Genomic DNA, 27442 nt, shown 5'->3' on the forward strand with positions numbered 1-27442 from the left:
TTGACTGTTTTGCTCAGCCATAACCGTTAGCATCTCAACCTGACCTGCACGCCCTGCCACCGTTTTCTCAAGCCTGCATCACCTGCTCTCATGGTTGTGTCACTGCGTTCCTCCTGTGACCAGTGTCCCTCACCCTAGGGGATGGTCCCCACAGCCAGAGCAGGGATGGGGCAGGCAAAGAGGGCTATGCCCTTCCATCCTGCCCCCTCCACCGATGGTGAGGAACCTCTTGGTGAAATGAATAAAACAAAACCAAGAAAACTGGGTCCCACAAGACTTCTAACTAGAAAGGCTTTTGGCCAAGTTGAAGAAGAAACTAATACTGAATCAGTCCTGCACAGAGCAGCTGGTTTCGCTCCCCGGTCCAAATTTTTGCCTCCAGAAACATCAGCGACACCCTCCCGCCCCGTGGGTCCGTGTATAAAACCCTCACAAATGCCCATAGGAAGGCCAGCATGAGACCAGGTGCCTACAACCCTCAGTAGTCCTTGTTGCCATAGTCATTGTAAAGGACACTCAGTGTCTGCTCCTCGCAGGTCTTCTTGAGGTCCCGGCTGAGCTCCGACCAGTCAAGCCCGTAGGGCTTGATCTCGCTGTAGCGGCAGGCGAGATACTTGAGGGATGAGCGCTGGAGGCTGATCTTGGGCTCTTGCAGGAGGCCATTGCACCAGCTGCTGAGGTCCCCCAGCTGCGAGAGGATGAGGCCGGCTTTCCTGCAGTGAGGGCAGGCAGGGGGAGATGCCGGAGGGGGACAGACAGCGAGGGGGCAGTGGAGACGATGGAGACACCACGGGGGGAAATGGCAGGAAGGGCAGGAGGAGCATATGAAGAGAGAAAGGCAGAAAAGGTTAAGGACGCCGCGGGAACTTCTGGATGGAACACAAGAGTTGGGCAGTGAGGAGGGCAGATGAGCAGAGCCTGATCCCACCGGGATGAGGAGGGATGGTGGCACTGGGAGGACACACCAGCCCCAGGGCAGCACTGCAAGTCTAAATGCATGCAGGAGCAGCCCCTGCCTGGGCCAGAGATGCCCACACCACCACAGCGGTGCTGGACCTGCTGCACTGGTCTTGAGACTCGCCTTACACTTTCCTGTCCTGTTCCCCCCTTTTCTTCTACCCTGTATCATCCCCACAAGGCCAGGTTTGGTGTGAGTTTAGTGAGGGGACTGCCACAGGGACAGCTGTGAAACCTCCAACACCCTTTGGGATGGACATCACCAACGATTCAAATGGCATCGCCAGTCACTGCTGCAGCTGCTGGACCCCAAATATACCAGGAAGGGAAAGTGGGAGCCAATAGCACTGCAGGCAGTGGGGAGAAATGCTAGACGGCATCGGGCATGACACATGTGGCCAGCCCAGGGCAGTGTCCCCACGTGGGTTTGCTCCATGAAGTGACTGCATTGCGTGTCTGGGAACCGCGCTGGTCACTCATGGCTTGGGGTAGGGCATCTGCAGTGATATGGCAGGGAAGAGAAAAGGCAAGAATAGAGATTTAGGGAGTAAATAAATTAAAAACCCAAACAATAAAAATGCCATTCCTGTCATCTGTATTAGTCTGGCTTGTGGGGGTCTGTACGGAAGGCTGAAGGCAAGATAAACATTATGATCCTCATGAGACACAATATTATAAGATACAAGTGCAATGAATGACATTGCTGATACTGTGACTTACAACGTTTAGTAACATGTTACGGAACATGTCTCAAAGGACAGCGTGCAAACTAGAAGGAATATGCTGAGGCATACAGCATAGGTTTGATCCAAACAAAAAAGCTCTGAGAGAGCAGGGGATGTGGCGGAGCTCCCCAGTTCTTCGTATGTGCATTTTGCATCTTCCAGTTGCCAAGAGCCAAATGAGGACAGGCAAGGCACGGCAGCAGCACTCAGTGAAGAGCCGCAACCCAGCCAAGGAAGCCAGGAGGGAAGGTTGGGTGACAGAAGGAGAGGAGGCCCAGGAGGAATCCATCTTCAGTGAAGACAAACACGCAGCACCCCCAGCACAACACGGCCTCGGTGTGGGCTTGTTCTGGTAGCAAGAAAGTGCTAAATTACCAACCCCCCATGTTGGATGAGATATTGGAAGAGCGCAGAGGGTCCTGGCCAAATATGACTTCAATTGTTTTCTCTTCTTTTTACGGTTTTCCTCTTGAAACTGTGCTTCTAATGCTTTTATTAAGAAAAACAGTTTGTTCAGATAAAACACATTATGTTCATTTTAAACTTGTCTAGCGCTTTCAGTGATCTCCAAGGAATGTGGCAAATGTGGAGGTAATGGATTCAAATGAAGTGGCTTGCAGGTGAATAGTGCATGTGCCTGGAAACCCAGACAAAAGTTTCCTTGTCTCAGGAGCTGGGATAAGTTTCCTTCCCAGTTTCAAGGTCAGTCTGTGGGTTGGCACAGACAGGGAAGGGAAGATACATCCCCTTGGTAGCTGTAACTCCACATCTATTCAGCACGCAGCAGGCAGTGGAGGCACAAATCATGCTGCTGGGGAAAAAAACCACCCTCTTTGTCACAGTCCTGCTTGGATAAGGAGGGGTTGTGTGTGGAGCACACAGTTGTGCTGTGGCTGGTTTGACAGTTCAAGGGTACGTGTACTGACTGTGCAGGAACATCTGCAGCCCCTCCACACCGTCCTCCAGACCGGGTCCACCAGGAGAGAGCTGCTTGGAGAGGAACAAATTTACCCCAGGCCCAGTCAGAGCCAACCTTGGCTCTCCTGGAAAGGAAACCCTCAAGAGGTCGACCACATCACAGTGCAGATGCAGGTTTCACACACAGCTCACCGCTTGCTAGCCAGCTTCAGGGGGCTACAGCTCCGAGGGGCCAGTCTGGAGCCACTGGCCCAGAGCCTGTAAGACACCAGCAGACTTCACCAGGCTTTGATTCAAATCCTGTTTTCACTTATTACTTGCTAGGAAATGACTCCTCTTTTCTTGTCCTCTTGCAGGGACAGTCAGGGGCTCTCTGCAGCCTTTCTCAGGCCGGGAGGGAGCAACTCGCTTTTGTAACCCCAGAGAAGTTATCTCCACCACCCTCACTTCCTTCGGTCCAGCAGCCAGTGTCACTGAGAAGAGAGGCAAGTACGCCCCAAGCGAGCAGAGCCAGAAGGCAGCATGGCCACAGGGTGGAGGAGGGACATGGTAGAGTCAGTCGCGTGGGTCCACATCCAGGACTTCAAAGGAGCATCAGCAACAGTCAAACAAACACTCTGTCTGCTGGCTAAATAATGTCATCTGCAAGTGATTTGTCCTGTCACCGCCAGTCTGGATGCTTCGCCCTCGCAGACGATCAAACAGGAGGTCTGCTTTCCAAGATTTGTCATCACCAGAACCCACTGCAGCTGCCCGAATGTCTCTTTCCAAGTAGCGCGAGCTACAAACACCTCATCAGCAGCTTGCGTCATCCCATCCTAAGTGCTCCAGCATTTCCAGAGGGTGGAATTAACCCTCTGGCTCGTAGATTCACACAGCAAACGGTAACATTTGAGCAATTCAGTGGCATTTCTGGCTGCTTCATGCCAATACACCCCTGTCTCGTGGGGCTCAAGCAGGCAGTTCCCACTCCACGTTGTGGCCGATCCTTGGTCTCCTCACTGAGGCAGCGAGCAGTAACGGCAACACTCGGCCTCGGTGATGGCAGTGGCTGTGTGATGACTCCAGTCTGTCATGTAGGGAATTGTATGTGCTCCTCATGGAAACCATCGCAACAGATGTCAGATGGCCCGTGCAAACCAGGGCTGGATTTCACATCTGGAAATTAAGACAGAGTGGCATCATCGCAGCTGGGCTCAAGATGAAGGTGAGATGTAAGTCCAAGCCTGCTAGTCCCAATCAATGTCATGGGAATGAAGCAACCCTGGACAGAGGAGCTGGTGGGAGCCGCAGGCTTAACAAGACTCCATGCACTGGGATGTCACTACTGAGCTTTGAGGCTCTGGCTCAAAGAGCTGAAATCTTAGAACATAAATGGGAAAAGGGGAAAGAGGAGAGCATCCAGCTTTGTCCCAGGGAGCAGAGGATTTCTCGGGGGTTTCCCATCAAAGCTGAACTAGAAGATATGCCTAAGAGACACTAAATGCAAGACAGTCACCAGCTATTTGCTGAGTCTTTCTGACTCCCAGGCAAAGGTTTGGAGGACAGAGAAGAGATGTGTGATTTCCAATCCTCTGCTAGAAATCCACAAGTGCTCACCTGGAGAAGCAGGGCTGGAAGACAGCTAGTGGTGAGACCAGCTAGAGGAGATGTGGGGTGGGGAATATGATGGAGGCCATGCATTTCATAGACAGGAGCTGTTGCTGACGTACATTTGAAGTAATCCTGGTTTCTGCATGGGCTCAAGGCTCCAGTTCTTTGGAGGCCAGATGCTATGAGACACCACTGCAGCCCACACAATCTCCCAGGGAGATGGGAACATCTGGTTGCATCCACAAGCCCAGGGCCCGAGGCACACCAGCCTCAGGCAGCTGGAGGGGCTGCACTGGAGGAGCCTGGGGAGAGGACACGGTGATCATTCAGGCATGAAGGGACTGTGTCAGCCTGGAAGAGCTCAGGGCAACCTCCTCCAAAACCTGCCATAGCAGCTCAGCACTACAAGGCCACCAAAAACACTTGTGTCCCCGAGATCACCCCACACGACCACAGACATGAATCAAAAGGGAAGGGAACATGTGCAATTCAGACCCAAGGTCAATCCACTGCCTGCTTTGGACTACAAGTGACAGTGAGTTCAACACAAAGATACGCATTCAACTCAAGACAAAGCCCAGGAAAAGGAGGAAAGGGATGGACGATAATGATGGGTTGACAGTGGTCTACCAGCTTTCACCGTGTCCTGTGTTTATGGTCCTTCGAGGGAGATGGCTGGACCTCAAGCATATGCACAGCATCCAGCAAAGCAGGAACCCCTCGGTGAGACTCTAAACTCTATCATCAAACAAATTAATGAGATTTGCCAGAGAACCACCTTCCCAAAGACCAACATCTACGAGGGATAAGCATGTTGGCGGACAGGGCTGTCTGCTTAGCCAATCCAGCTCCTGAGCCTACCTGGGCCCCAACTCATCTTCACAGCGCCAGGTGAACTCCCCAAAGCTCTCGTAGTGCTGGTTGTAGTGGTAAAGGACTCGGTGCAGGCTGGGGGAACCCAGGTCCAGCAGAGTGTTGTAGGCTGTTTGCTGCTCCTTGCCACTGGTGTAGCCGTTGAAGAGGTTGTAGATCTTGTCTGCTATTTCTGGGCAGAAGGACAGGGGGTATTCAGTGAGGTGCAAGGAAAAGCAGGAACAAAGCCCACCAGGCTAAAGCTTTAGGGAAATCAAGGCCAGAGCCAAGATTTGTCCTCTGAGTTATATGATTTAATTCATGTCAAGGCAAGGTCTCAATGGAGAAGCAACCGAGTAGATAGCATTCCCCAGACTCAATCCAGGTTTGGCTTGGTTTGGTCCAATTAGGAAAAGAAATATGTGGTGTTATCAGGTACTGTTAGTGAAATACCATTTATTTATGAGGAGGCATAGAACTGGGGTTTCTTGAGCACAGACACCACCTACACTATCAATTCTGGGCAGGACAGGCAGGTCTTCTTGGCTATGTCCTGAGTGCTTGCCCCTCCATTCCACTAGCACACAGCATCTCTGCGTTTGTTTGCGGAGAGGGTGTGTGCTTCCCACTGCCCACCACACCAACCCTCAAGACCACGTGTCAGCACCTGGGCCACCATGGGTGAAGGGGATCTTACAGCTAGGACACAGGATGTGCAAGGCATACTCCCTGTTGCTGGTCCTGAGAATCACAGTCCAGCAGCTCCCTCCATCTCACCTTGAGCTTTCACATCATCTACTACGGGGCAGGGGGTCTTGACCGTCACATCACTGGACCTGGAACGTCTTCCAGTGTTATCGACTCCCCAGAGCGTGAACCTGGCCGAGAAGGAAAGAGATGATGCTCCAGGCTCCCGAGCCCTCATGCAAACACAAGCCGCATCAGGCAGGAACACCTTGCTCGGGGCGATGGCACTGCCACGGGCATGGCACCAGGGAGGCGACTCACATGTAGGTGGTGTCGGGCTCCAGGCAGCGAATGATGAGGGAGATGGTGGAGGAGAGCCTGTCAGGCACTTGGGCTGGCATGGCGCAGGGTGACTTGGCTCCGGAGATGATATCGTCCACAAAGCTCAGCACCGTCTCTAGGGAGAGAGAGGAAGATGCGCCACAGGTGATGACACAGGTGTCCCCAGGGGCTGTGGAGAGCCACTGAGGGCTGTGCCCGCTACCACGCCTCCCGAGGCCTAAGGGGACCAAGAGGTTGGTGCAGAGATAGACCCACTGCTGTTCCAGCAAAGCTCATCACTGTGGCATAGAGCTGCCACTTCTGCAGCACAGCGAGCAAGGGAGGGGCTGCTTTCTCTTCCACAGGATACTGGCTGTGTTGCAGCATCCCCTTGCAAAGCGGAAAACAGAGGCTGCCCTCCAACATCTCCATCCCACCCTCCCCAGAGAGATTCAGTGGAGTCTCCACTCACCAGTCTCCACCTTGGAGTGGTCCATCCTGTCGGTGACTTTCTCTTGACGGAGGAGGTAGTCGACGATCTGCACCCCGATGGGGGGCTCCGAGTGCCCCCACTCCAGCACCACCAGTGTGCTGCTGGGCTCGTGAACGGTGGAGAGCCGCAGGCTAGGGGGCAATGCCAGCCAGTCAGCATCTCGGGAGGGTGAGGTCCACCAGCAACCTCCACTGCCCACCCTCACGCGTGTCAGTCACCACCTTGCTGCTCCTCTGTGCCACAAAAAGGCAGCAAAACAACCAGGCTGAGGTGTGGGAGAGTTGCCGAGGACAACCTCTCCAGCTGGTCCCCATGGCTAGTGTAGAAGGCAGCAGGAGTGCGACCTGCCCAAGGTTGCTAGTGCCACTCTGCTGTGCCAACCACATGCAAATACACCAGAACGGTGTTGGTTTCCTTAAGGTAGTGCCAAAGGGCAGGTTTTGCATGACTTTCCTACACCAAAAGGGCTTCAAAGCCATTAACCCATGGGAGACAGCAAGCCCAGTACAGAAGTGACCCCTCCCTCTTGTACCCCTCCTGGCTCTGGGCATGCTGGTCCCAAGGCCTCCTTTCCTGGGATTTCTCTACCAGGCTGGATCCAAACCCAGCTCCCCAATCCTCAGCTGAATTTAGAAAAGACACCGCATCTCTGCACCCTCTGCCTGATTTGCAGGTCCTCCATCTGCTTGAGAACCTGTCCCACAAGGCCAGTCCAGCCCCACCACCTAAAGCCCCCATGCCGTCAGCCATCGCTGTCTCCTCCCAGACCCATCACGCCAAGAGGTCAGCCTGGGCATGTGTGGAGACCTACACAGGGTGTGGGAGAGGCGCGCAGGTGGGCAGCCCGTCAGCCCCGAAGGCACTTGAGTCGCAGCGGCACCAGTCCTCAATCACGTCCCCACTGCCTGAGCACCACAGTGAGCTCATGGTGGCCTCTTGCAAGAGCTGGGAGAGAGGAGAAGAGAGTGAGCACAGGCCAGGTGAGCTCCCATCCCGCTGCCACTCAAGTCAGCACTCATCCATTTCCCAGTGGGTGTAGCCAAAACGGTTCAGAAAAAAAAGCCTGTCCAACAGACAAGGGCTGCCATGGCTTGACACGATGCTACCAGGGCAAGCTGCCTGCAAAGACCACCCCGCTGCTGCCCTACCACCCCCCATGCCCAATCCATCACCCCCACCCAGCGGTTCCTCACCCGCTGGGTCTGGTTGTTGGTGACCAGCTCATAGATGGGGGCTGCCTTGGTGACCTCCAGCAGGATGGGCTCAGCCGGCGTGTCGGGACCAGAAGCAACGTGGCAGAGCGGGCAGGAGGAGGGGCAGCGCCCGCGGCTCTGGCACTCCATCCGCACGCCAGCCGCCATGCGCTTGGTGCCTGACTCGGAGAGGCTGGCGATGTACTCAGGGAAGGTGAGCACCTTGGGGTCCCGCTCACGCTCCTCCGACTCATCCGAGGGGGAGTTGCCTGGGGAAGGGGGAAAAGAGGGGCACCAGGGTGGGGTCTGAGCCATCGATACGGGGATGCAAGGGGGTTAGAGCCCTGCCTTTCACCTGGGAGAGAGGCAGTGCTGCCCAGAGACACCCCTCTGTCCTTCAGATCTCCCCGTTTGCTCTGCAGGGACAAAACGCTCACTGGTCTTCAGAGGAGGAATCAAGACGGAAAAGTCCACCCTGGCCTCTACTATTGCCATTCCTTTAATTTCCCTATGCCTCAGTTTCCCCAGCCCCAGCCCATCACCCGGCACTGGGACAGACCACGCTTGCAGCAGATCCCCACGAGAGGGAGCCTCCTTCATGTGGCTGGAGACTCACGAAGGACCTGCCTGGGCACCTTCACCCCACACTGACACCCCCTGCCAAACCACTCTGCTGCAAAAGCCCTTCTGCCCCAGCAGCTGATCTCTTTGCTCAACTCCCTGGGTTCCCAAGGACCCCCATAAAAGCTGATGTGACAGAGATGTTGGAGACCAGGGAGGATGAGTGTCAGACCAGAATGCACAGCAACAATGCTGACTCGGCACCCCAAGTCACCAGCCAGCTGCACCAAAGAGCTCGGAATGAGCAGGGAAGACTTGCCAGTGTCTCAAGATGCCCAGAAAGCTCCTGACATCACTACAAAGCCCCCAAACGATGGTGAGGGGTCTGGAGAACAAGCCTGATGAGGAGCAGCTAAGGGAACTAGGGTTGTTTAGCCTGGAGAAGAGAAGGCTGAGGGGAGCCCTCATCACCACCTACAACTGCCTCAAGGGAGCTTGTGGAGAGGTGGGTGCTGGTCTCTTCTCCCAGGTGATGGGGGATAGAACAAGGGGAAACAGCACCAAGCTGTGCCAAGGGAGGTTCAGGTTAGAGCTAAGGAGGAAGTTCTTTACTGAGAGGGTAGTCAGAAGCCGGAACAGGCTGCCCAGGGAGGTGGTGGAGTCACCATCCCTGGATGTGTTTAAAGAGTGGGTAGACGAGGTACTTAGGGATATGGTTTAGGGGGTAGACAGGAGCGGTTGGACGTGATGATCTCAGAGGTCTTTTCCAACCGAGCAATTCTGTGATTCTGTGATTCTGTGAAATCCCTCTCAGGTTCCTCCACCCCTCCTGCAGTCAGGCCCCATGCAGGGGAAGGGAGATAGGGAACAGTTCTGTTTCGGTAACTGGTTCAAGCCTGAGTCCCGCTGTCTCTTTGCACCATCATGGGGCATGATGGAGGTGGACAAAGTTGCAGCTGGGCAAGGAATCAGGGTCTCTCCCTGAGGGCTTATCTTACAAAGCACCATCACAAAGCAAAAGAAAATGGTGAGGTGGAGGCAGGTACGTTCATCGGGACCACAGACCCCCCGGTCTGACTGCAGGCTTGTTAACCCTCTGCCCCGTGCACACGGGGGAATATCCACAGGTTCTACCCTGGCAACCCTCAGGCAACTCTGCAGCCCAACAGGCTCAGAAACAAAACATTGCAGCAGGAAAGCACCACCACGGTCTATGCATTTCCCGGCTCTGCGCAAAGGTGCCCGATGCTGGGTGCCCCCATGGCCCTGCCACATGGGGCAGCAAGCCAGACCCTGTGCTTGGTGAGCTTTGCTCCAGTGCATGTCTGTGGGTCAACAGGAAGATCTTCCTATTGTGAGGGTTTGCTGAGAAATGGGCCAGTGCTAGTCTAGCTTCAAGACTCCTGCAAAGAAAACAAGGCTGTTAAACAAGACACGGGGTACAAGAGCACTGCTCCACTCCCAGCGAGCTGGAAATGGATCGCTTTGGGCTGGCTGTGAACTTCAGCTTAGCAGGCGCCGAAGGAAAGCAGAGGAGCCGGGGAATGATTTGTCTCCCGCAATTTCTCAATCGATATCCAGCTCCTGACGTTTGCAAACAAAAAGCAAAGGAGGGAAAGTGGCAGGTGCCAGAGCAAAACCGAAATGTGATATTGTGGGTGGAAAGAGACTGCCAGACCTGAAAAGCCTCCAAGCAGGAAAATCAAAGAGGAGGAAATTGCGGGAGAAAAAAAACCAACCAGTACTTGCAATCAAAAGATGCTACATCTGGAGACAGCCCACAGCAAAACAGCAGCGGGTCTGTACTCTCGCAGGTGGGCTTGGGAAGAAGTCCAGGCTCCAGGAGGTCTGAGCCCACAGGATCCAGACTAGGGCTCAGAAAGGAGCCTTTCCCACACAAGAGCCCCAGAGAGAAAACAAATGTCTCCACAGCCAGGGCACAGCAAGAGCAGCACCATACACGGATGCCAATACTGGGAATTATGAAGCTTTGTGATGGAAACAAGGCATCAGTCACTGCGCCTGCGAGCTCCACGCTCACACTGCCTGCACCTGGGGTTTCCTGGGTAGGGGGCAGCAAACCAAAGAACACCTAAAAACCAGCAGCTCCACTCAGCATCCCCTGTGCCCAGGCTTGGGAGCTGGCTTTTGTTGCTGGCCAAGCCTGGGTGGTGCAACCCAATGTCCCCAGCACAGGCAGCAAAACACCTGCAGGCAGCTTGGCAAAGGCCACACAAGAGGAGATGCCGTGGTCCTGGTGACAGCAGGCCGGCGTCAGATAGCCTCTGCTTTTGGAAAGCTCGTGTCCAAACCAGCCATCACCTCCCAGCAACACCCATCTGCACCCCTCCGCAGAGAGGACTCCAGAGGCTCCAGACGCCCTCTGTACTACAGTGAACTTCCCAGTTCATAACTGGGCTCCAGACGTGAAAAGCACAGCACTGACAGCCCAGGAGAATAAAATGCATTCAAGGGAGAAAAGTTTGGCCACGGGATGCGAGTGGAAGAGAGCAGATATGGCAGAGACAAAAGGAAGGAAGGAACAGGATTAAAGACAAATAACAGTTAAGTCCAGAATCAGGCAGGATGGCTTGGTGGGATTAGTGCATTCGTCTTTCATCTCCCTGGGGATGTGGGTATTTATCTTCCTTTCTGGCCCAGACTAATGCCTGCTGCCATCCACAGGAGTCTTTCAGCTGGCTTCAAAGGGTGCGAGAGTGGGGTGTAAATACAAGGATGAGATGGGAAGCCTGATGCGGGCTGGGCACTTTCCCTGCTGTGCTGAAAGAAAACCCAGCTTCCAGCTCCTGTGGGGTGGCTGTGGGGACCCTTTCTGGGGATAAGTAAGGGCCCTACCTTTGCTGATGTCCTCATACTCCAGCCAGAGCTGCCGCTGGACCTGCCTGTTGGGATACCAGATGGAGCAGGACTCCTCAAAGCCGTACACTGCCTCTTGGATGTAGTGGTTGCCAAACTGGTCCAGCAGTGCCACGAAATCTCCACGGGAGGTGGCCCCGTCCAGAGAGTGGAGCGCGTTGCTAAAGGCTGAGGACGAGATGGGAGGAGATGCTCAGATCTCAGAGGATCCCAAGCCCTTTCCACCTCCCTACACACTTGTGACAGGCAACACACCTCTGAGCCCATCACTTGCCTGAAGAAGGCTGTGTATGTCCTCTTGCCACCCCTTTTTCCCTTCTTCCCCCTGGCCCCGCACACTTACACTGGGAGATGGTCAGCTGGTTGAGCCGGACGTGGTACATGACGGACTGCACCTTCCAGTGCTGCAAGAGAGGGTACCCAGACACTTCACTGAAGTTCACCATCCCTGCCGAAGAAAGGACACGGGGGCTCAGCACCACTGCCCGAGGATGCCTCGCCACAGGGATGGCCGCGGCCCCTTGTGCTGTGCCCGGGGCAACGCAGTCAGAGGGATGGGGAGAAGCCAGGGTGAAAGGACTGTGCTCACACCATGTCCCCCTGGGGAGGCAGCGAGGTGTTCCGAGTTGAGGGTCAGCTGCTCCCCAGCAATTAAAACCATGGCTTTGAAGGAAAACACGCGGGCGCGTTTCATCCTGCCGTCTGGGGCTCTGCGTCGGAAGATAACGAGCCTCCTCCTGCATCCCCTTCTGCATCCTTCCCAGCTCCCGCTCCCAAGACATGCCCAGGTGTGCTAATTATTTCACTAATGAGAGTTATGCTTTTTAATGAGCTGTTTGCAGGCCTTGGAATGGTCATCATCACGCCAAGCATGGCTAACCAAGAGGCCCTGAGTCCCCTTTGACCAGGACTGAGCTGAGTGGGACACGTGTGTACAGGGAAACCACATGCCTGCCAATGCTCATGCTCCCTCAGAACGTTATGGCAATGCTGGGGCTGAGCAGGATCTGAGGTTTCTCCTTCTCCAGGCAAAGACATCCCGTTCTCCAGCCATTTACCTGTGCACTACGGAAGCCAGAAATTCATGGTGACAAGGGCTGGGTGGCCACTTCGTCCTGCCCAAGGCACAAGCCAAGGCGCATAGCAGCTCAGCTTCCATGAGCAGAGGGACGGACTGGCCACCGAGCCTTGGACAAAGCCCCAGAAAGGGAACTGAAGGGTGCTCATGGCTCTGATTTTGGTGACTGGAGCATCCCTCAGTATGCCCCAGCAGGATGCCAGGACACGGCCACCTCCTCCCTCGCAGCTTGGCTGCCGCACAGCCGACACGGCATGCCTCCACTCGGCAGCGAAGCGGTAAACTCTGCTGCTCAACAGCCACGCAGCAGGAGTTCAGGAGGATAACAACGGGCATCCTTGACAAGAACGAAAGGCGGAGGATACAGAGGATAAGATCCCTTGCCTTCCAGTGCCTCTCCCTTCAGTGCTGGCTGCTACCAACAGCTTCAAAGCCTCGCTATTCCCTGCAAAATGTTTATGCAAAACCAGCCCTTCCTTACTCAGCAGCTCTGCCTCTCATGTACTCACAGCAGTATCCAGATCTGCTTACTGACAAGCGGAGAAGATTTTACTTCTTTTCCCTTTTTTTTTTCTTTTTTAACTTCTGCCTTAATCAGCCACAAACAGCCAGCACAGCAGTGGGAAACGAACAGGATAATTTACTGGTTTCTGCCTCCCCAGCATAATTGCCAGCAGAGTCCTAGTCCCACCAACCATGTCGTGACGCTGAGGCCGTGGTGGCAGTACCTTCCTTACATCCATGTCACCGTGCCAAGGGCAACAGAAGCCCATGGGGAGGCAGATGTCCTCCAGCACCTCTAGGCAGGGCTGAGCATCCCCATGGCTGCAGGGGTGACCCATTGACACAGCTCTCTTGGGGTAGCTCAGCCCTGCTGGCACCCTCCTCCCTGCCTGCACACACTCCCACATTGCCATGCACTCCATGGGTCAACCAGCACCCATCAGACCCCAGGTGCAGCCCATGGGTGCTCCCCAAAACACTCCTGTGAGCGAATGCAGAGCGAATGCACAAGGTCCCGCATGAGACCACCCTGCAGACACTTCACAAAACAGCTTACTACCCACATCCCTCCTTTAGTAGTTGCCCCATCCATGTCCTTGGCCATTTCAGCCAACAGAAACAAAGGCTATTTAGGGGTGCTGGCAACTTGGTGAAAGAAAGGTAAACCCTTCAAGGCTGTCTAGGAGTCCATGATAACCCCATCGCTCATACCCCACAGTGCTCTGGCATGACGAACCGAAATATTTTGGTTTGGCTGTGGCATGTTCTGAATGCTTTGTTATGCCAGTAAAGAGTTTCTGATGTGGAAATCAAATGAAAGGTGTTGGAAAGCCTTTTTTGCCTTGCATAAAAAAAAAGAATCCTTTTTTGCAAATATCCCAAATATCCAGCACACACTTGAGCTTTTATGTCACACAATTAATTTGCAGCCTCTCCCTCTCCTTCTTAATTTTTAATGCCCTCCTCTTATCGCTGCTGCTGCAGGCGAGCACGGGACACTAAAACCAGACTAGACATATCCCACAGCTGATACATCCCCTGGGAGGGGTAAGTGCCCAAGCTGGGCACACCGGCAGCTGTGCCGCTGGGAGAGGCGTGCGTCTGGCTGGGCTCACTCACCGGTGAGGAACTCGGGGTCGGGTGTGGGGTCAGAGAGCTCCTCTTGGCACTGGTTCTCCAGGGGCACCGTGGCCACCACCAGCCCATCTGGCAGCTGCTGCTCCAGGCCCCGGGCAAAGTTGTTCTGCCTGGAAGTTAATTACAGAGAGGAGGACATGGCTGGAGGACAGGAGAACTGCCCGGGATCATCCCCACCAGATTGTGACCCATCCCAAAAAGCCACCCAGCACCAAGCCTTTCCTTTGGGCATGGGTTACAAAGATGTCGACACTCAATGGAAAGCTTCAGATGTGCCCTTCCCACCAGCCCCTCCACCTCCTGCGAAGCTTGGCCAGACATGGATGGACCAGGCAGTCTGCTAAAGTCCAGCCCCAGGTCGCTTCCCAAGCCTTCTTGGAGAGAACAGCAAGGTCTGACTTTGCTTGTATCACCTCCCCACATCCCCAGCTCACCTAAAGGTTCCTTTGAGCACCTGCCCTGCAGCCACCTCCTTGGAGTGGTTGTTGTAGCCATAGAAGATCTCCCCGAAAAGCGTCTGGTTCATGGGCAGCTCACGGGGCTCCCCACAGTCCCGTGCCTCTGGGCACGACTCAGAGATAAGCTGGCAGGACCGCCCGTCCGTGCCCAGCTTGTAGTCCTCAATGCACCTGGGAAGCCAGCACAGGGTCCACCATCAGCTGCAGCTCCCACCAGTGGGGAATGGGGCCACCAGACCACCCCAGCAGGGACGTCAGGAAGGGAAGAGACCTTCCTCCCAAGCCACACAACCCCAAGAGCTCAGAATAGCAGTGGCAAGGTGCACCAGCACCTCGGGGGTGTCCCCGTGGCTGGGGTGGTGATGGGACACTCACCCACAGAACATGAGGATGTTGTAGAGCAGGGGATCCTCGGGCAGGGGGACCATCTGCTGCAGGCACAGCTGCTCACAGCCCCCGTTGAAGCCATCTGAGCAATCCACACCAATGTGACGGTCATAGCAGCCCGTGCTGTCCTTCATGGGGCTCAGTCCCGTTGGGCACTGGTTGGGGGGGTAAAGCAAGAGGTGAAGCCCCTGAGGAAGAAATCTAGGCCCAGCGGTGAGATGGAGGGGGAGACTTCGACGCCGCTCTCCACTGGAAATCGCAGCCTGAGTGATGCTCAGGGACTGCAGGATGGATGTTGGCATCGCCACCCACGGCTGCAGAAATTCCTCCTGCATCCTCTGCCCCTGGAGAGTGCAGCCTCTGCAGTGGGAGCCCCCCAAGCCACCAAGGCGATGTGCTGGTGTCAACCCCACTCACCGGCTCCTAGCTCCAGTGAGCTCTCTTCCTGCTGCAAAACCAACCCTAAAATATCCACCCCAAAGCGATGGGAAGGGAGGAATGGTGCAGCCCTTCCCTCTTTCCCCTCCACTCTCCCTCTTCTTGCTCACACCCAAGGAGATTTGCAGGTGCCCGGGGGGTCACGCACCACACAGCCTGTTGAGTCCAGCTTGCGGTCCGAGATGCAGCGGAAGTTCTTGCTGCAGCCCCCGTTGTCTCGGGAGCAGTCGCGGACGGGGCCGAAGGAGTCAAGGAGGACCTCCAGGCTGTCGAAGGAGGAGGAGGTCATCAGCTCTTCCCTGCGAGGAGGAGGAAGCGTGTCACTGCTCCGATAAGACGGCACAAACACATGCATGACCACAGTGGCTGCGTGGGCTTTTTCCGGAGCTCAGGCTTCCCTTGGGTTGAGAGCGAACTGAGCAGCAGCCAAGCTATTAGAGGGCGGCAGGAGCTACTGAAATGGTGAAAGCTACCTCCGAAGGCTCAGCTTTGCAGGCCCTAAAGAGGGGCAAGTTAACGGACATAGCAATCCCCACCTGCAAAATGTGGGGTGGGGGTCCCAGCTCCCATCAACCCTCATGTGCTTTTGGTTGGTCTTCTCACTCCAGAGGCGAGTATATTTGCTGAAACACCTCCTCCCTCACCCCATCAATGCACGTACCTGACCTCCACCGCATCCTCCATCACTGTCATGTCAGTCTTGCACTTGGCCGAAGGGTTGATGGCCAGCTCAGCCGGTGGGATGACAAAGCTCTTGCTCAGAGGCAGCCACATGCCTTCCCCCAGGGTGTAGGTGAACCTGCCGGGCAGAGCAGTCAGGGCTGGCATGGAGAAAAACACTGAGCCTGGAGGGCTGCTTCTGCTCAAAATCAAGCCCCTGGACCTCCCCCTTGCTCCACAGGGATGCCAGCCTAAGCAAAGGCAGACGAGTGCGGTAAAGTGGGGTGACTCCTCTGAATGCACTCAAATAACTCCCAAAGAGCACACATAATTTAGGTAATTTAAAAACAATAAAAATAAAGGAACTTCCATTTTTGGTAGAATCCTCCTGCAGAGCCTAAGCCTTGCTCTCACCATGGATGGAGAGGAGGAACTGGCTGCTGGGCACCCAGCATCCCACGTGGCAGCTGTGGTAGGACCTTCCCAGACATGCTTGCACGTCCCCAGGAGGTGGCACAGGCCAGCTGCGTCCAGCCTTGCTGACTGGGGGGGACCAGCCTGCCCATGTGCCCTGAGTCACATTTTTGCACCCCAAAATGTGCTCGCTGGGGTGCCTTTACCACTTACCGGAAAATCTTGTCGGATGGTTGCTCACCCAGGACCAAGTCAAAGCCGCGCTGGAAGATGGTGTATGGCCAAGGCCTAGAAGAGAAATCCAAGAGCATCATCCTGGTGTCATGCCCCCACTGACCCTCACGGCCCAAAATGCTTCCCTCGCTTATCTCCCAGCTCATGTGCAGAAAGGTCCTGGGATGAGCCAAACAAGCCAAAATAAGGTGGTAAAACAGCCCCACATCCGAGATCTTCATTTTGGGGTTCTAACAACATCAGATCCTCGCTCCAGACCCAACCTGCCAACAGGTCAGCGGTGCAATGAATCCTTCATTTTGGGGTACAAGTCATTCCAGTCCCCTCTGCCCACTGGGAATCCGCAAGCCTCACACTTCTGCACACTCAGCTACCACCCGCCCAGTTCCCATTTTAGGGATTTGCGTCACAACCATCAGACCGAAAAAAACCCAAAATCCAGCTGAACTCAGCCTCTGCAAGGCTTTTTCAAGGGAGCACATCAGGTCTGCGGCTGCAGCTTCACCACCTGCCTTACTCCCCTCCGGTATCACCAGTTCAGGAGGGGAGCTCAGGAAGCCTCAGCCCTTGCGGGACTTTGCAAAGCGGTCTGGAAGACAAGTCGGGAGTTCGGAGCCAAGAGGGGAGGCTGGAGAGCTGATGGTCCCACCTCCTCCATCCCTGCTGCCCTGGATAGCACAGGGTAATGTGCAACCACGACTTGGTGGTTGGTGCCCTTTGGTGGGATGTCTGTGGCCACGACACTTTGGGGTGTGCACCCCTCATAGCACGGCCCCACTGGCAAAGCATCACTTGCAGAGCAAGGCCGCCGAGGCAGAGCAATGGGAGGCAGAGACCTGACACTGGTGGGCTTTGAATCAGGTGACACGAACCCTGTTCTCAAACCCTAAACCTCCGAGTCTCCTCTGCAAGAGCTCAGAGCTGGGGGAGAGAAAGAGATTTTCCATCCCATCGCATCGCTGCTGTTAAAATTCAGGGTGAGAGCACCGGGCGCCGCTGACAAGCTTGGGGATTTTCTCCAGAGGCAATTACAGCTCTCCTGCACAAGCAATTTAATTTCTAATCTGAAGTTATTTCAGCAAGGACAAAAAAAAATAAATAAAAAGAAGAAGAATCCTGATTGCAGGATTACGGCGCGCCGTCTCATTTCCTCACTGGGACACAATGCCGCTTTCCCGTCCGTTGGCCGGGAGCGGGGGATTACATTCAGCCCGCAGATCGGATTGCCCTGAATGAGGTCATCTTCGGCCGGAAAGCGATGTGCTCCTTGGGTCTTGCCGACGCCTTGAATGCTTCACGTCTCCGCCTTTCAGCGCTCCCGCAGACGGGTTTTATTCTTGCTTCTCAGGAGCACGCCGGCAGGGAACAAAAGCAGAAGCGAGGCATTGTTCCCCATTGACTTGGGTGGAAAAGTGGTTGTGAAGAGCCACTCTGGGCTTGCAGTGGGGCTCAGCCCCGGAGCAGGCGCTGCAGAGGTGTGGTGGCTGCCGGACCTCTGCCAGATGGCACATAGATGCCAACATGTCCAGGACATGCAGCCAGTGGGCTTGGACGTGCCTGGAATATGGAAATCAGTGTCTAAGCCATGTTGCAACCACCCAGGGTACCCAAAATTTCCAACTGTGGCTAAAATTCGTGCGATAATGGCTTTGAGATGGGTTTCCATGCTCCGGGACTGCGTGGCAGCTCATAAGCCTGCCTTATGTTGCCTCTACTCAAGGTCAAAAAAGACCCATCAAAAGGAAGGTTCAGCCTTTAGCTACAGAGCGTAGTAGGGACAACCGATGCTGCCAGGCACTATTGAGGCTGCAAGAACGTGGTACCTTCTGCAGGGAAGCCCTGGGATGGTCTCCATACAAGACCTCCAGCTCAATGAGAAACACTTATCCATCCTTATCTCCAAGGAAGCTCTCTGGGAGCCCAGTGCCAACATTCCCACCAATGCACTCTTGCTGACTTGTGTCTTAGGCTGCAAAGGAGAAGGCAAGATCTCTTCCCCCAGGCACACCTCACCTCCTCCATTGCTGCCTTTTGTCCCCTGTGCCTCTGCCACTGTTTCACCCCTTGCCCCCTCTCCTGTGTGTGCAAGCGTGTGTTCACACGGCTGGCTCCCTCCCCACTTTCTGTGATCACTGGAGGCACCTTGCTGCTCTGGTGTTTGTTGCTGTTGGCAGGTATTTTGGTTGCACGGTCTTCAGAGCTCACAAAGGAAAGTGAGATTGATCAGAAGCAGCTCTGCACCTGATTAAGGTGCAGCTTGGATTAAATGGGCCAGAAATGACAGCTCTCAGTTCCCTGCAAGCCTTGGCAGTGAGGCAGGCATCTGAAACAACAAAGCAGGGGGTCATCAGCCCAACTGAGAACCAGCAAACTCCCCACACTCAGTCAGCAAGTTCCCATAGGCAAAGCACTGCCAGTCCATACACAGGTCCCTTCAGGCCTCTTCGTTTTTTCCAGCTGGACCATCAACTACACGTTGCTCCAGATCTGGGCTTGAATGGAAGCTCCTGAAATACTTGCTAAGCCCTCCAGACCTGGTGCTGCTGGTGCTGCTCTGACCCACCTCAAGAGGACCCCAGTCATGCTTGAATTGCAGTCCCAAGGGGATGAAGCCAGACTGATTTCCATCATCAAGAACCATGCTCCTCCTGGACCTCACTCCCTGCAAAGCTCTTCTGGACAAGAGGAGTGGGATGAGGAATCAAAGCCGGGTGCCCACAGGATGTGGCCATGATGAGCTAACCCAGAGCAGCTGGTTTGAGGGGAGCTGGAAGGGAGATTGGAGGGGCTGCAGGAGAGGGTCTTTGCAGAAGGCACTGAGAAGTCACTGCACGTGAGCGTGGCTGAAGCGCCACCGGAGGAGAAGCTGATTAGCTGCTACACACTGGAATAGGGGACTTCATGCCTGCCACCCTGACCCACAGTGCTCCTGGAGGTTTCCACCCAGCGTGTGACAGGAGGACGGCTATGCCAAACCCCATCACGGCAGCAAAGCACCAGCCCCAAGTGCATGCTGGAAGCAAGTGGGAACCCACAACAGCCCAACACCACCCTGATGGGGGAGCGAGCACAGTGCAGATGTGACACGAGCACCGAGCCACCAACTTCTCCCACCAGCAGTGTCCATCCCAGCTCCTCCTTGACTTTGCTTTGCTTCGCTTCGCAATGGCTTTGCTCGGGCTTCAGCTGCCAATGCCTCTCCCCTTTCCACCTCCCCACCCCCTGCTATTCCTTCCAAGCAGCTCTTTATTAAAAATGCTAATGCCGGCACTTTCTCCCTGGGCTGCCCGTAAATCTGCGAGAAGAACGGGGCGGGAGGAGGAGGCAGATGGGTGGTTTGGTGAAAGGATCTGAAAGAAAGAGGAGCTTTTTATCTGGCTGTCCTTCAAGCTCGCAAAGCCGAGGCACACAGCAGGGGACAGAGAGAGAGACAGAGGAGGAAAAAGAGATAGAAAAAAGTGTGGCGAAAAAGAGATAGAAAAAAGAGTGGCAAAAAAGAGAGAAAAAGAGGGGGAAAAAAAGACTTTAAGCAGGAAAAGTGCTGTTCTTGTTGCTTCAGCATGTCCCCAGCTCCTTCGTGGGTTGGGGAGGGGATGGTGCACGAGGAGGAGGCAGGAGGAGCAGGTGTATGGCCAGGGAGGTGGACAACTGCGTGCAAAAGAGAAGTGGCACCATAGGGAGGGGAGGTGTGCGCACTAATTCAGGTCCTGTGCCGGAAAAATAGGCTGCGAGACTGCAGGGTGGGGAAAGGGATAACTTGCCTTGTGCGGGAAGGGGGCTGGGATGGTACCCGCTTGCCAACTGCTAGAAGAGGATGATAGCGCCCCGCCAGATGCGTTCACCAAATTACCTTAAACTGGCCTAAAAACCTCTCCATGCCGGGGTGAGGGCCATTACAAGTCAAAAGGGCACGTTGATAAAGACCTCTTAAATGCAGACCATCTTAAATCTCATTGGGGTGTCTGAAAAGGGGAACCAGGCAAAAGCAGCGTGCAGGAAAGGGAAAAAGCCATGGGCCATCACACGACAGATCTAAGGGCTGAGATGAAGACATACAAATGCAGGCAGGTAACAGTTTATTAACTAAAGGCAGAACAAGATTATTTGACTTCTGGTCAAGTCATATCACAGAGTAACCACAGGAATTTGGTTTGATGAGCAAAGACAAGGTAGGGTTGGTTGGATTGCTAGAAACTGAATCCTATCCGGGAAATGTTAGAGTAAGAGCCAAAAAGCAGCTAATTAACAATGCATATCAAAGTAGGGAAGACAGACTGTGAACACACAAACAGCACCAGCCAGATTTGTTTAAAACAGCTGAAGAGCAGCACAAAATAAAGCATCCGATCAAATGTATCTGCTACCCATGATCAAAAAGATCTTTTATTTTTATTAAAACTGATGAAGATTTAGGGACTGGATGCGTCGGGTAAAAGATACACTGTGGCGGCACGGATCTCAGCGTGGTACCCAAAACACACACAACGCACACAGCCTCACTAACATCACCAATGAAGTTCAAAGATGAGCTTCACGAGCAAAATTAGATGCTGCTGAGCACACAGACACCAAGTCAACCTGTGATCGCTGTAAATAAAAACAAACCAACGGCAAACCTATCTAAACCAAAGGGCTGAAAGGAGTTCACAGATAACAACGCCACCCTAGGAAAACGAGAGAGGTCAGAGCCAGACCATGTCGCTCCCAAGCACGCTGAGGGATTTGGCAGAGTCTCCAAGTGCTGCTCTGCTGACCTCCCCTATGCTAAGAGCCAACGTGGCTTCTCTGGTGACTCACTGGCCACCTGGCTTGTGCTCCAATATTGGAGGGGTTAGGAGCATATTAGACAAACAACGGTCAGGAAGGAGTCAGGCACAGTTGACCTCACCTTGGGATGGGTGGACAGAGCAGAGGATTTGCAGACATCTCTTTCAGACGAGCCTGTGGGCAGCCTTGTCAGGCTGGGAGTGAGCTGATGAGCGTGACAAGCCTGGCAGCTCAACCTCCGCCCCAAACCCCATAATTACCAGGTAAAAGTTACAAGTTATTCAGTTAAATGGGCTCTGACAAGATGGTTCTGCTGGATCAAAAAGAGTTCATCAGCGACACAACCCTGTGGAGGCCAAGGGTTCACAGAGGACACCTTGGACAGGTAGAAGAGATATTCACCACCACAAGCTCTTGCAGACAGAGCTGCATCAAGCACCACCTGGACATCAGGAACAGACTGCAGCACAGAAAAGAATCCTCGTTAAACACCAAGCTGGCCTTGGCGTCATGTTGCTTAGTGTGGACATGCTTTCAAGAGCCCCTATAAATAGCGGAAGCTGCAGGCAGGGATGGTGCAGTTGGTTTCAGCTGCTACCATTTTCCGAAACAAAAATCTGACAAGTTCAAGGAAGAAACACAAAATGACCCCAGTTCCAAACAGCTCAAGAGAGGAGCTCTCAAAGTGCAGTGCTGAAAAAGCCCCGACACTGCAACGTTGGAGCCTTCTTGAGAGCGCAGAAGGACTTTGACAGCCTTGGGGAAAATGACATCTGCTCGGTTTCTCTGCCTCAAACAGAAATGCATGTTGGAAATGCTGCGTATCATTTGTCACAGGCAACTTCGCTATGTAAGAAGAGACCCAAGACAACAGGTATCCGGCCAGGTATGAACGCCGTTGCAGGAAGAAAGGCAGAGGCCCAAGTATGAGCATGGAGAAGGATTCTATGGGGGCATCAGGATGGAACTGGGTCTGAAAAGCATCTCCAAATACCCTGGAGGAACCTGGAGGTCCTGAGCACCTTTCAGGTTGGCATTACTGCGACTGAAGTTGGGTCTGGACTTGCCATTGGGATTTGCCCTAACTGCCCTTGGCTTCTCTCCTGCTTGTTACCATCTGTATTTTTCCCAGTTCACCTGAAAGTAGCTTTTTCTTCGCTTTCCCTTTAGATGATGGAGCAGGAAGAAGCTCAAGAAGAGCAATGTGCATGGGATGAAAAGTGTGAAGCTACAGTCCCACGCCCAGGAGTAAAGGAAAAGCAGAGGGAAGGAAACAAATGATTCTCTCCCATTTTTACTACCTTCCTCAATGGACAAAGTCCTTTGCCTTCTTGTGTTTAGCAAGGTGGTGGGTCCAGCACATGGCTGGTAGCTCTGACTGAGGCACAGGCTGGCACCATAGCCATGGGTGGTCGTGGGTGGCCATGGGCTCTTTCCAACCCACTCCTAAACCAAACACATCCTAAAATGGGCAAGACCCTGGCAGGTGAAATAACCCTCCCATGTCTCAGTCCCCATCACTCAATGCCTCTTATTAGATGGGCACAGAGCGGCTGGGGACATCCCTGTCGGACATTTGTCCCCTGGGGATGAACAGGACAGGGAGCTGTATTTCTGCCTGTATTTTTCCACCCTGGCAGCAGTGCATTGCAGTGGTTTGGGGACCCTGACCACAATATTCATGTCCCCAGCACGGGGTCACCTGTCTCATGAGCGTCCCCCTGGCCCCAGCCTGGCTCAGGGCACCCACGACGACAGTCGCCTTTGTCTCTTACGGCCAGTGCTCCGCTAAATTGCTGAACTGCTTTTAAAATATAAAAAAACCCCAAAACAATAGAGAGGGGGTTGTAGGCAGAGCAGCAGAGCTCTCCCCAGGCCCCAGTTCAAAGGGACGCAGCTGGGGCTGGCCAGCGCGGGCAGCTCCCAGTGGCTGCCATCCTCGGGCGCAGCGGCACAGCAGGGATGCCACCAAGCCCAGGCTTTGATGGTTTTCTCTTCCCGCTGTGAAGACTAATGACTTCAGAGAGGGCGTCCTGCCACGCGTGGAGACGCCGCCGCCGCAGATCCAGCCGCAGCGCAACAAAACAAGGGGAGGAAAAAAGGGGGCCTCTGGTTCTGGGGGTTTCTTGGCTTTCTGCACACTACCACTTCCATCCCTGGAAGTCCCCATCTGTGCATCAGAGTCCCATGCATGTCAAGGACCAGATGGAGCATCCCCCGAGGGTCACAGAGAGATAGGAATGTTTGGGATCCCCCACCAAATTGCTGCCAAAACATCAGAAAAATTTCCCGTTGCACTTCAAGGGGTGTAAAGCTGTGGAGCAGACAGTGACTGCTGTCTTCTCTCAGGCCATGGCATTGAAGCATCTAATATACACAACTTTCAATGGGGCATCCCGTGCTGTAGCCTCCCTCCTCTGCTAGGGAAAACAGCCTGACCTCAGCCCTCCTCCAACACCTTGCACACCCAAACCAAAAGCCCCACAAAGTGCAGGATGCCAAGGAGAGTGCCCACAAGAGGAATAGGAGCCGCTTCGATCCTCTCCAGAGGGTGTTTACTCTGAAATCTAACAACGGCCTCTTCTACATCAGCCCTGATTATTTCAAAGAATAGATATCCTCGACTCCCGCAGACCTGCTGCAGAGCCCAGCGATGCGCTGACCTTGCAGGTCACTAAAGTGCCTCTAACTCTTTCACCTGAGAGGATTTGCCGCAGCCCTACTACACAGCAGCTCGTGCGAGGATGGTCCGAGCCTGGGGACACTGCGGTGAGCACACTCACCCCTGGTTCGTTCCCCACTCATTCCGGATGCAGAGGTGCTTGTGCACGGGGTCCTTCATGTAACCTTCGTAGCAGAGACACTCACCTATGGAGAGAGGTGGGGACATGGAGGACACAGAGGGACAAGGTTTTCCATGTGCATCCCAGCCAAACCCAGCCTGAAGCCATTCAAGACACCCAGCAGCTCTGCTCCCATGCTCAGAGTAAGGCGAGAAAGCATTTCCCTCCCCACCGACGCCAGGCTGAGTGGGCAGAGGTGAGCCCAGATCCAGTTTAATTAACGTATGGTGAGTGCTCCAGCTCTGAGCTCACACTTAAGGATAAGGGATGCAGCGGGATAACTCCTGCATGGAGAGCGAAGGATGTGTTTAAATGCTTGGCTCCCAAAATGTGCTACATGGTGATGATGCTCACCAAGATGCCAATGCCAGACACCCCGAAAAAGTGAGTTGTGCAGTACAGGGAGCTGCTAACCAGGACTAAACAAAGCTCCCAAACCCACACAGATGGCCTGACCACCTACCAGTCTCAGGGTCACACTGGTGCTCACAGGGGTCAAGGAGGCGCCGGGCACAGAGGTCCAAGGCCCAGGGCCCGCTTGAGTTTTGCTGGGAGAAGAGGACGACCTGTGCCGGGTTCAGCCAGTCGCTGGCATCCAGCTGGCTCCCTTCCAGCAGGATGAACCGGCTCCCTGCCACCAAGAGGGGCATTAGTGGCGGTGACCCACCGCTGTCCTCTCCATCCCATGATGGTCCCCACCATCCCAGAATGGACCCTTTCATCCCTTGATGATCGCCTTCATCCCACGATCTCGCTCCATCCTGTGATGGGTTCCTCTGTCCCATGCCCATCCCCTCTGCCCTCTGACCACCTCCTCCAGCCCATGCCTGTCTCCTCCATCCTGCGACAGCCACCTTCATCCTGCATCTGTCCCACAACAGCCACCTCCACCCCATCCCCATCCCCTTGGTCCAACATCTGTCTCCTCTGTCCCACACTGATGTCCTCCATCCCATGATGGTCCACACCATCCCATACTCATCCTCTCCATCCCATGCCTGTCCATTCCATCCCACAATGGCCTCCTTCATCCTGCACCCATCCCCTCCACTCCACAACAGCCATCTCCATCCTGTGCCCATCCTCTCCATCCTGTACCCTTCCATCCCTCTGTCCCACACTGGTCTCCTTCCATCCCATGTCTGTCCCTCTGTCCTACACTTGTTGCCACCCCATCATTCCCTCCTCCCCTGCAGTACAGCTCACAGAGTGGGGCAGGAGGGGGAAGGCTGGGGGCGTAGGGGTAGGACCACAGGGTGCTCACCATCGGCGATGAGGTGCTCCGGGACATGGAGGGTGATCTTGACGACGAGGGGGCAGCTCATGTGGGATGAGCACACCAAGCTGATGACGCAGCTCGTCACGCTGATGAGGGTCAGCGTGGTTTTGTTCACAGGGCTCCGGGGAGAGCCCACTGCAAAACACGAAAGCATAGTCAGACCTGAGACCCAAGGACCCCAGAAAGACCTTGGGGTGCAGTCAGGGGATCTCAGGGTACAGAGACCCTGCCCAGCCCCCTGGAAATCCAGTGTCAATCCAAACAAGTGGAATCGCTTCATATTTTCAAGAGCATGATGCAGCTTTTGCCATGGAAGCCTCTCTATGTGCCTGCTGCGGCTGGGGTCTCCCTAAGCCCCCGCAGCCTGGGCTCTCCTGCACCCTGCACTGCTGCACACTGAGACATGTGCAGCAGCAGGACTTTACACCAGAATAAAGATGTTGAGGGGAAAAAAAGTAAATGCGATATTCTCTTTTTTTTACCCTCTCCTTCTGCTCAGCACTTCTCTTGGGTATTTTTGCCATGACAACAGCCTCCTGGATGACTTTGAGAAAGCACCAGAGAGCCCTAACTGCTCGGGACACACAGGTCATTGACTTTTCATCTCTCAGCTGAAGAAGCTGAGTAGAAAAAGCTGGCTGAGGGCTGAGCTATCCCCTGCAGAGACAAAGCCTGAACTGGCCTCCCAGTACACCAAGCACAGGTGCTGGGGGCAAAGGAGACTCCCACAACTCCCAGAAGAACAAGGCACTGTCCAGAGAAGGAAGGAAAACAGACAGAAACTCTCCTTGCCAGGAAAGGAAACCTCTCAAAGGAATGGTGCAGGGCAAGACCTCTGCTCAGGGACCAAGCCTGGCTCCATTCTCCATTGCATGTACAGCTCGCACATGTACGGTGCCAGAGCAAACCTGTGTGGCAGCACAGGAGCTCATGGGCCAGCCTTTGAAGTGTGCTACTCATTAATACATACCAAAGCCCAGCAGAAGCCTCCAGCAAAAATCAGAATATATTTCATCCTCTGCTGAGAAACTCCACCGGAAAGCAGCAGCAGCATGCTCCGGGAGTAGGAAGTGGCGCCTGCCCGCAGCAGCCCACATCGTGCCTGGGTTTCCATCTCTCGCTGATAGAAAATCTCCAAATCCGGAGAGGCAATAGCAAACAAGGGAAGAGGGGCCACGCTTGCTGCCCACCTCCATGCATGCACCCACCTCGGCTGCGTCTCCGGCTCCGTGAGGGGTCCGTGTAGAAAGTCAGCTGGGGATCGGTGTCTGCCTCCGTCCCTGAGTCCCCCTCGGGGTTGAGAAATGCTGAGCCGGCTGCAGGGGACACGAAGTGTGGTCATGGCGGGGTTGGCACCGTGACACCCCAAGCCACCAAACCCTACCTCACCCCTTCAGGGAAAGCCTTGCCTTGAAGACCAGGAGCTCTGTCTGCCAGGCATAGCAGGCACAGCATCTTCTTCCCTTCCCACCGCTCACAGCCACGGCTCCCATCATCTTGCGACTTTTCCCCATGGCTATGCTCAGTATCACAAAATATTTGCTGTGGCAAACAGCCTCTGCAGCTGTGCAACCAACCAACCCAACCTCATTTGCGTCCTTGCAGACACTGCTTTTTCTGCACCCAAACCCAGAGCCCCCCATCCGCCCCAAGGAGCACCCTTACCTCGCGCCTTGTTGTTGATGCGCTTGCGCTGGCTGCTGGAGGTGTGGGACAGCAGCGTGGCCTGTTGGTGGTTTGAGTCCACCGGGCTGGTGGCAATGATGTTGTCCTTATACTTGTTCATCAGGGACAGCTTGGCATTGTCACTCCCTGAGCAGGAAGAATTGAAGGTAAAAATCTTTCAGGGATAGAGATTTTTAAAAAGGGGGGAGGCAACAAAGAGAGAGTTTCCCTTGGATCCATCTCCAGCATCTTGATGACCAGGGTGCTGTGGCCAATGGGCACCTTCCTGAGCTCCTTAAAGTCTGAAGGGGACGAGCACCTCCTCCAAGCCAAGCCAAAACCTGGGATTTAACAGTCAGCCCCTCAGGACAGTTTTACATAACCAGGTCTGTAAAGAAAAC

At 54.5% G+C, this 27442-nt stretch overlaps 1 protein-coding gene across 1 annotated transcript in view; it reads right to left on the reverse strand.

The window, feature by feature from the left end:
- Positions 1-335: 335 nt before the first annotated feature.
- The window catches only part of ASTN1 (astrotactin 1), a gene marked incomplete at its 5' end in the record, with an annotated part of 31241 nt that continues 4134 nt past the window's right edge, over positions 336-27442 (reverse strand). The window contains 20 exons of the mRNA XM_010190927.1: positions 336-713; positions 5055-5238; positions 5823-5923; positions 6054-6189; positions 6526-6677; positions 7358-7491; positions 7740-8008; positions 11157-11345; positions 11521-11625; positions 13879-14006; positions 14331-14525; positions 14730-14896; positions 15328-15478; positions 15841-15978; positions 16467-16541; positions 24038-24122; positions 24561-24728; positions 25362-25511; positions 26585-26692; positions 27042-27188. Of these exons, the coding sequence (XP_010189229.1) occupies positions 479-713; positions 5055-5238; positions 5823-5923; positions 6054-6189; positions 6526-6677; positions 7358-7491; positions 7740-8008; positions 11157-11345; positions 11521-11625; positions 13879-14006; positions 14331-14525; positions 14730-14896; positions 15328-15478; positions 15841-15978; positions 16467-16541; positions 24038-24122; positions 24561-24728; positions 25362-25511; positions 26585-26692; positions 27042-27188 (3017 nt within the window). The remainder of the gene's footprint in view (positions 714-5054; positions 5239-5822; positions 5924-6053; positions 6190-6525; positions 6678-7357; positions 7492-7739; positions 8009-11156; positions 11346-11520; positions 11626-13878; positions 14007-14330; positions 14526-14729; positions 14897-15327; positions 15479-15840; positions 15979-16466; positions 16542-24037; positions 24123-24560; positions 24729-25361; positions 25512-26584; positions 26693-27041; positions 27189-27442) is intronic.

Source organism: Mesitornis unicolor, unplaced genomic scaffold (genome assembly GCF_000695765.1).
Source record: "Mesitornis unicolor isolate BGI_N332 unplaced genomic scaffold, ASM69576v1 scaffold16638, whole genome shotgun sequence".
In the NCBI taxonomy this organism is placed as follows: Eukaryota; Metazoa; Chordata; class Aves; order Mesitornithiformes; family Mesitornithidae; genus Mesitornis; species Mesitornis unicolor.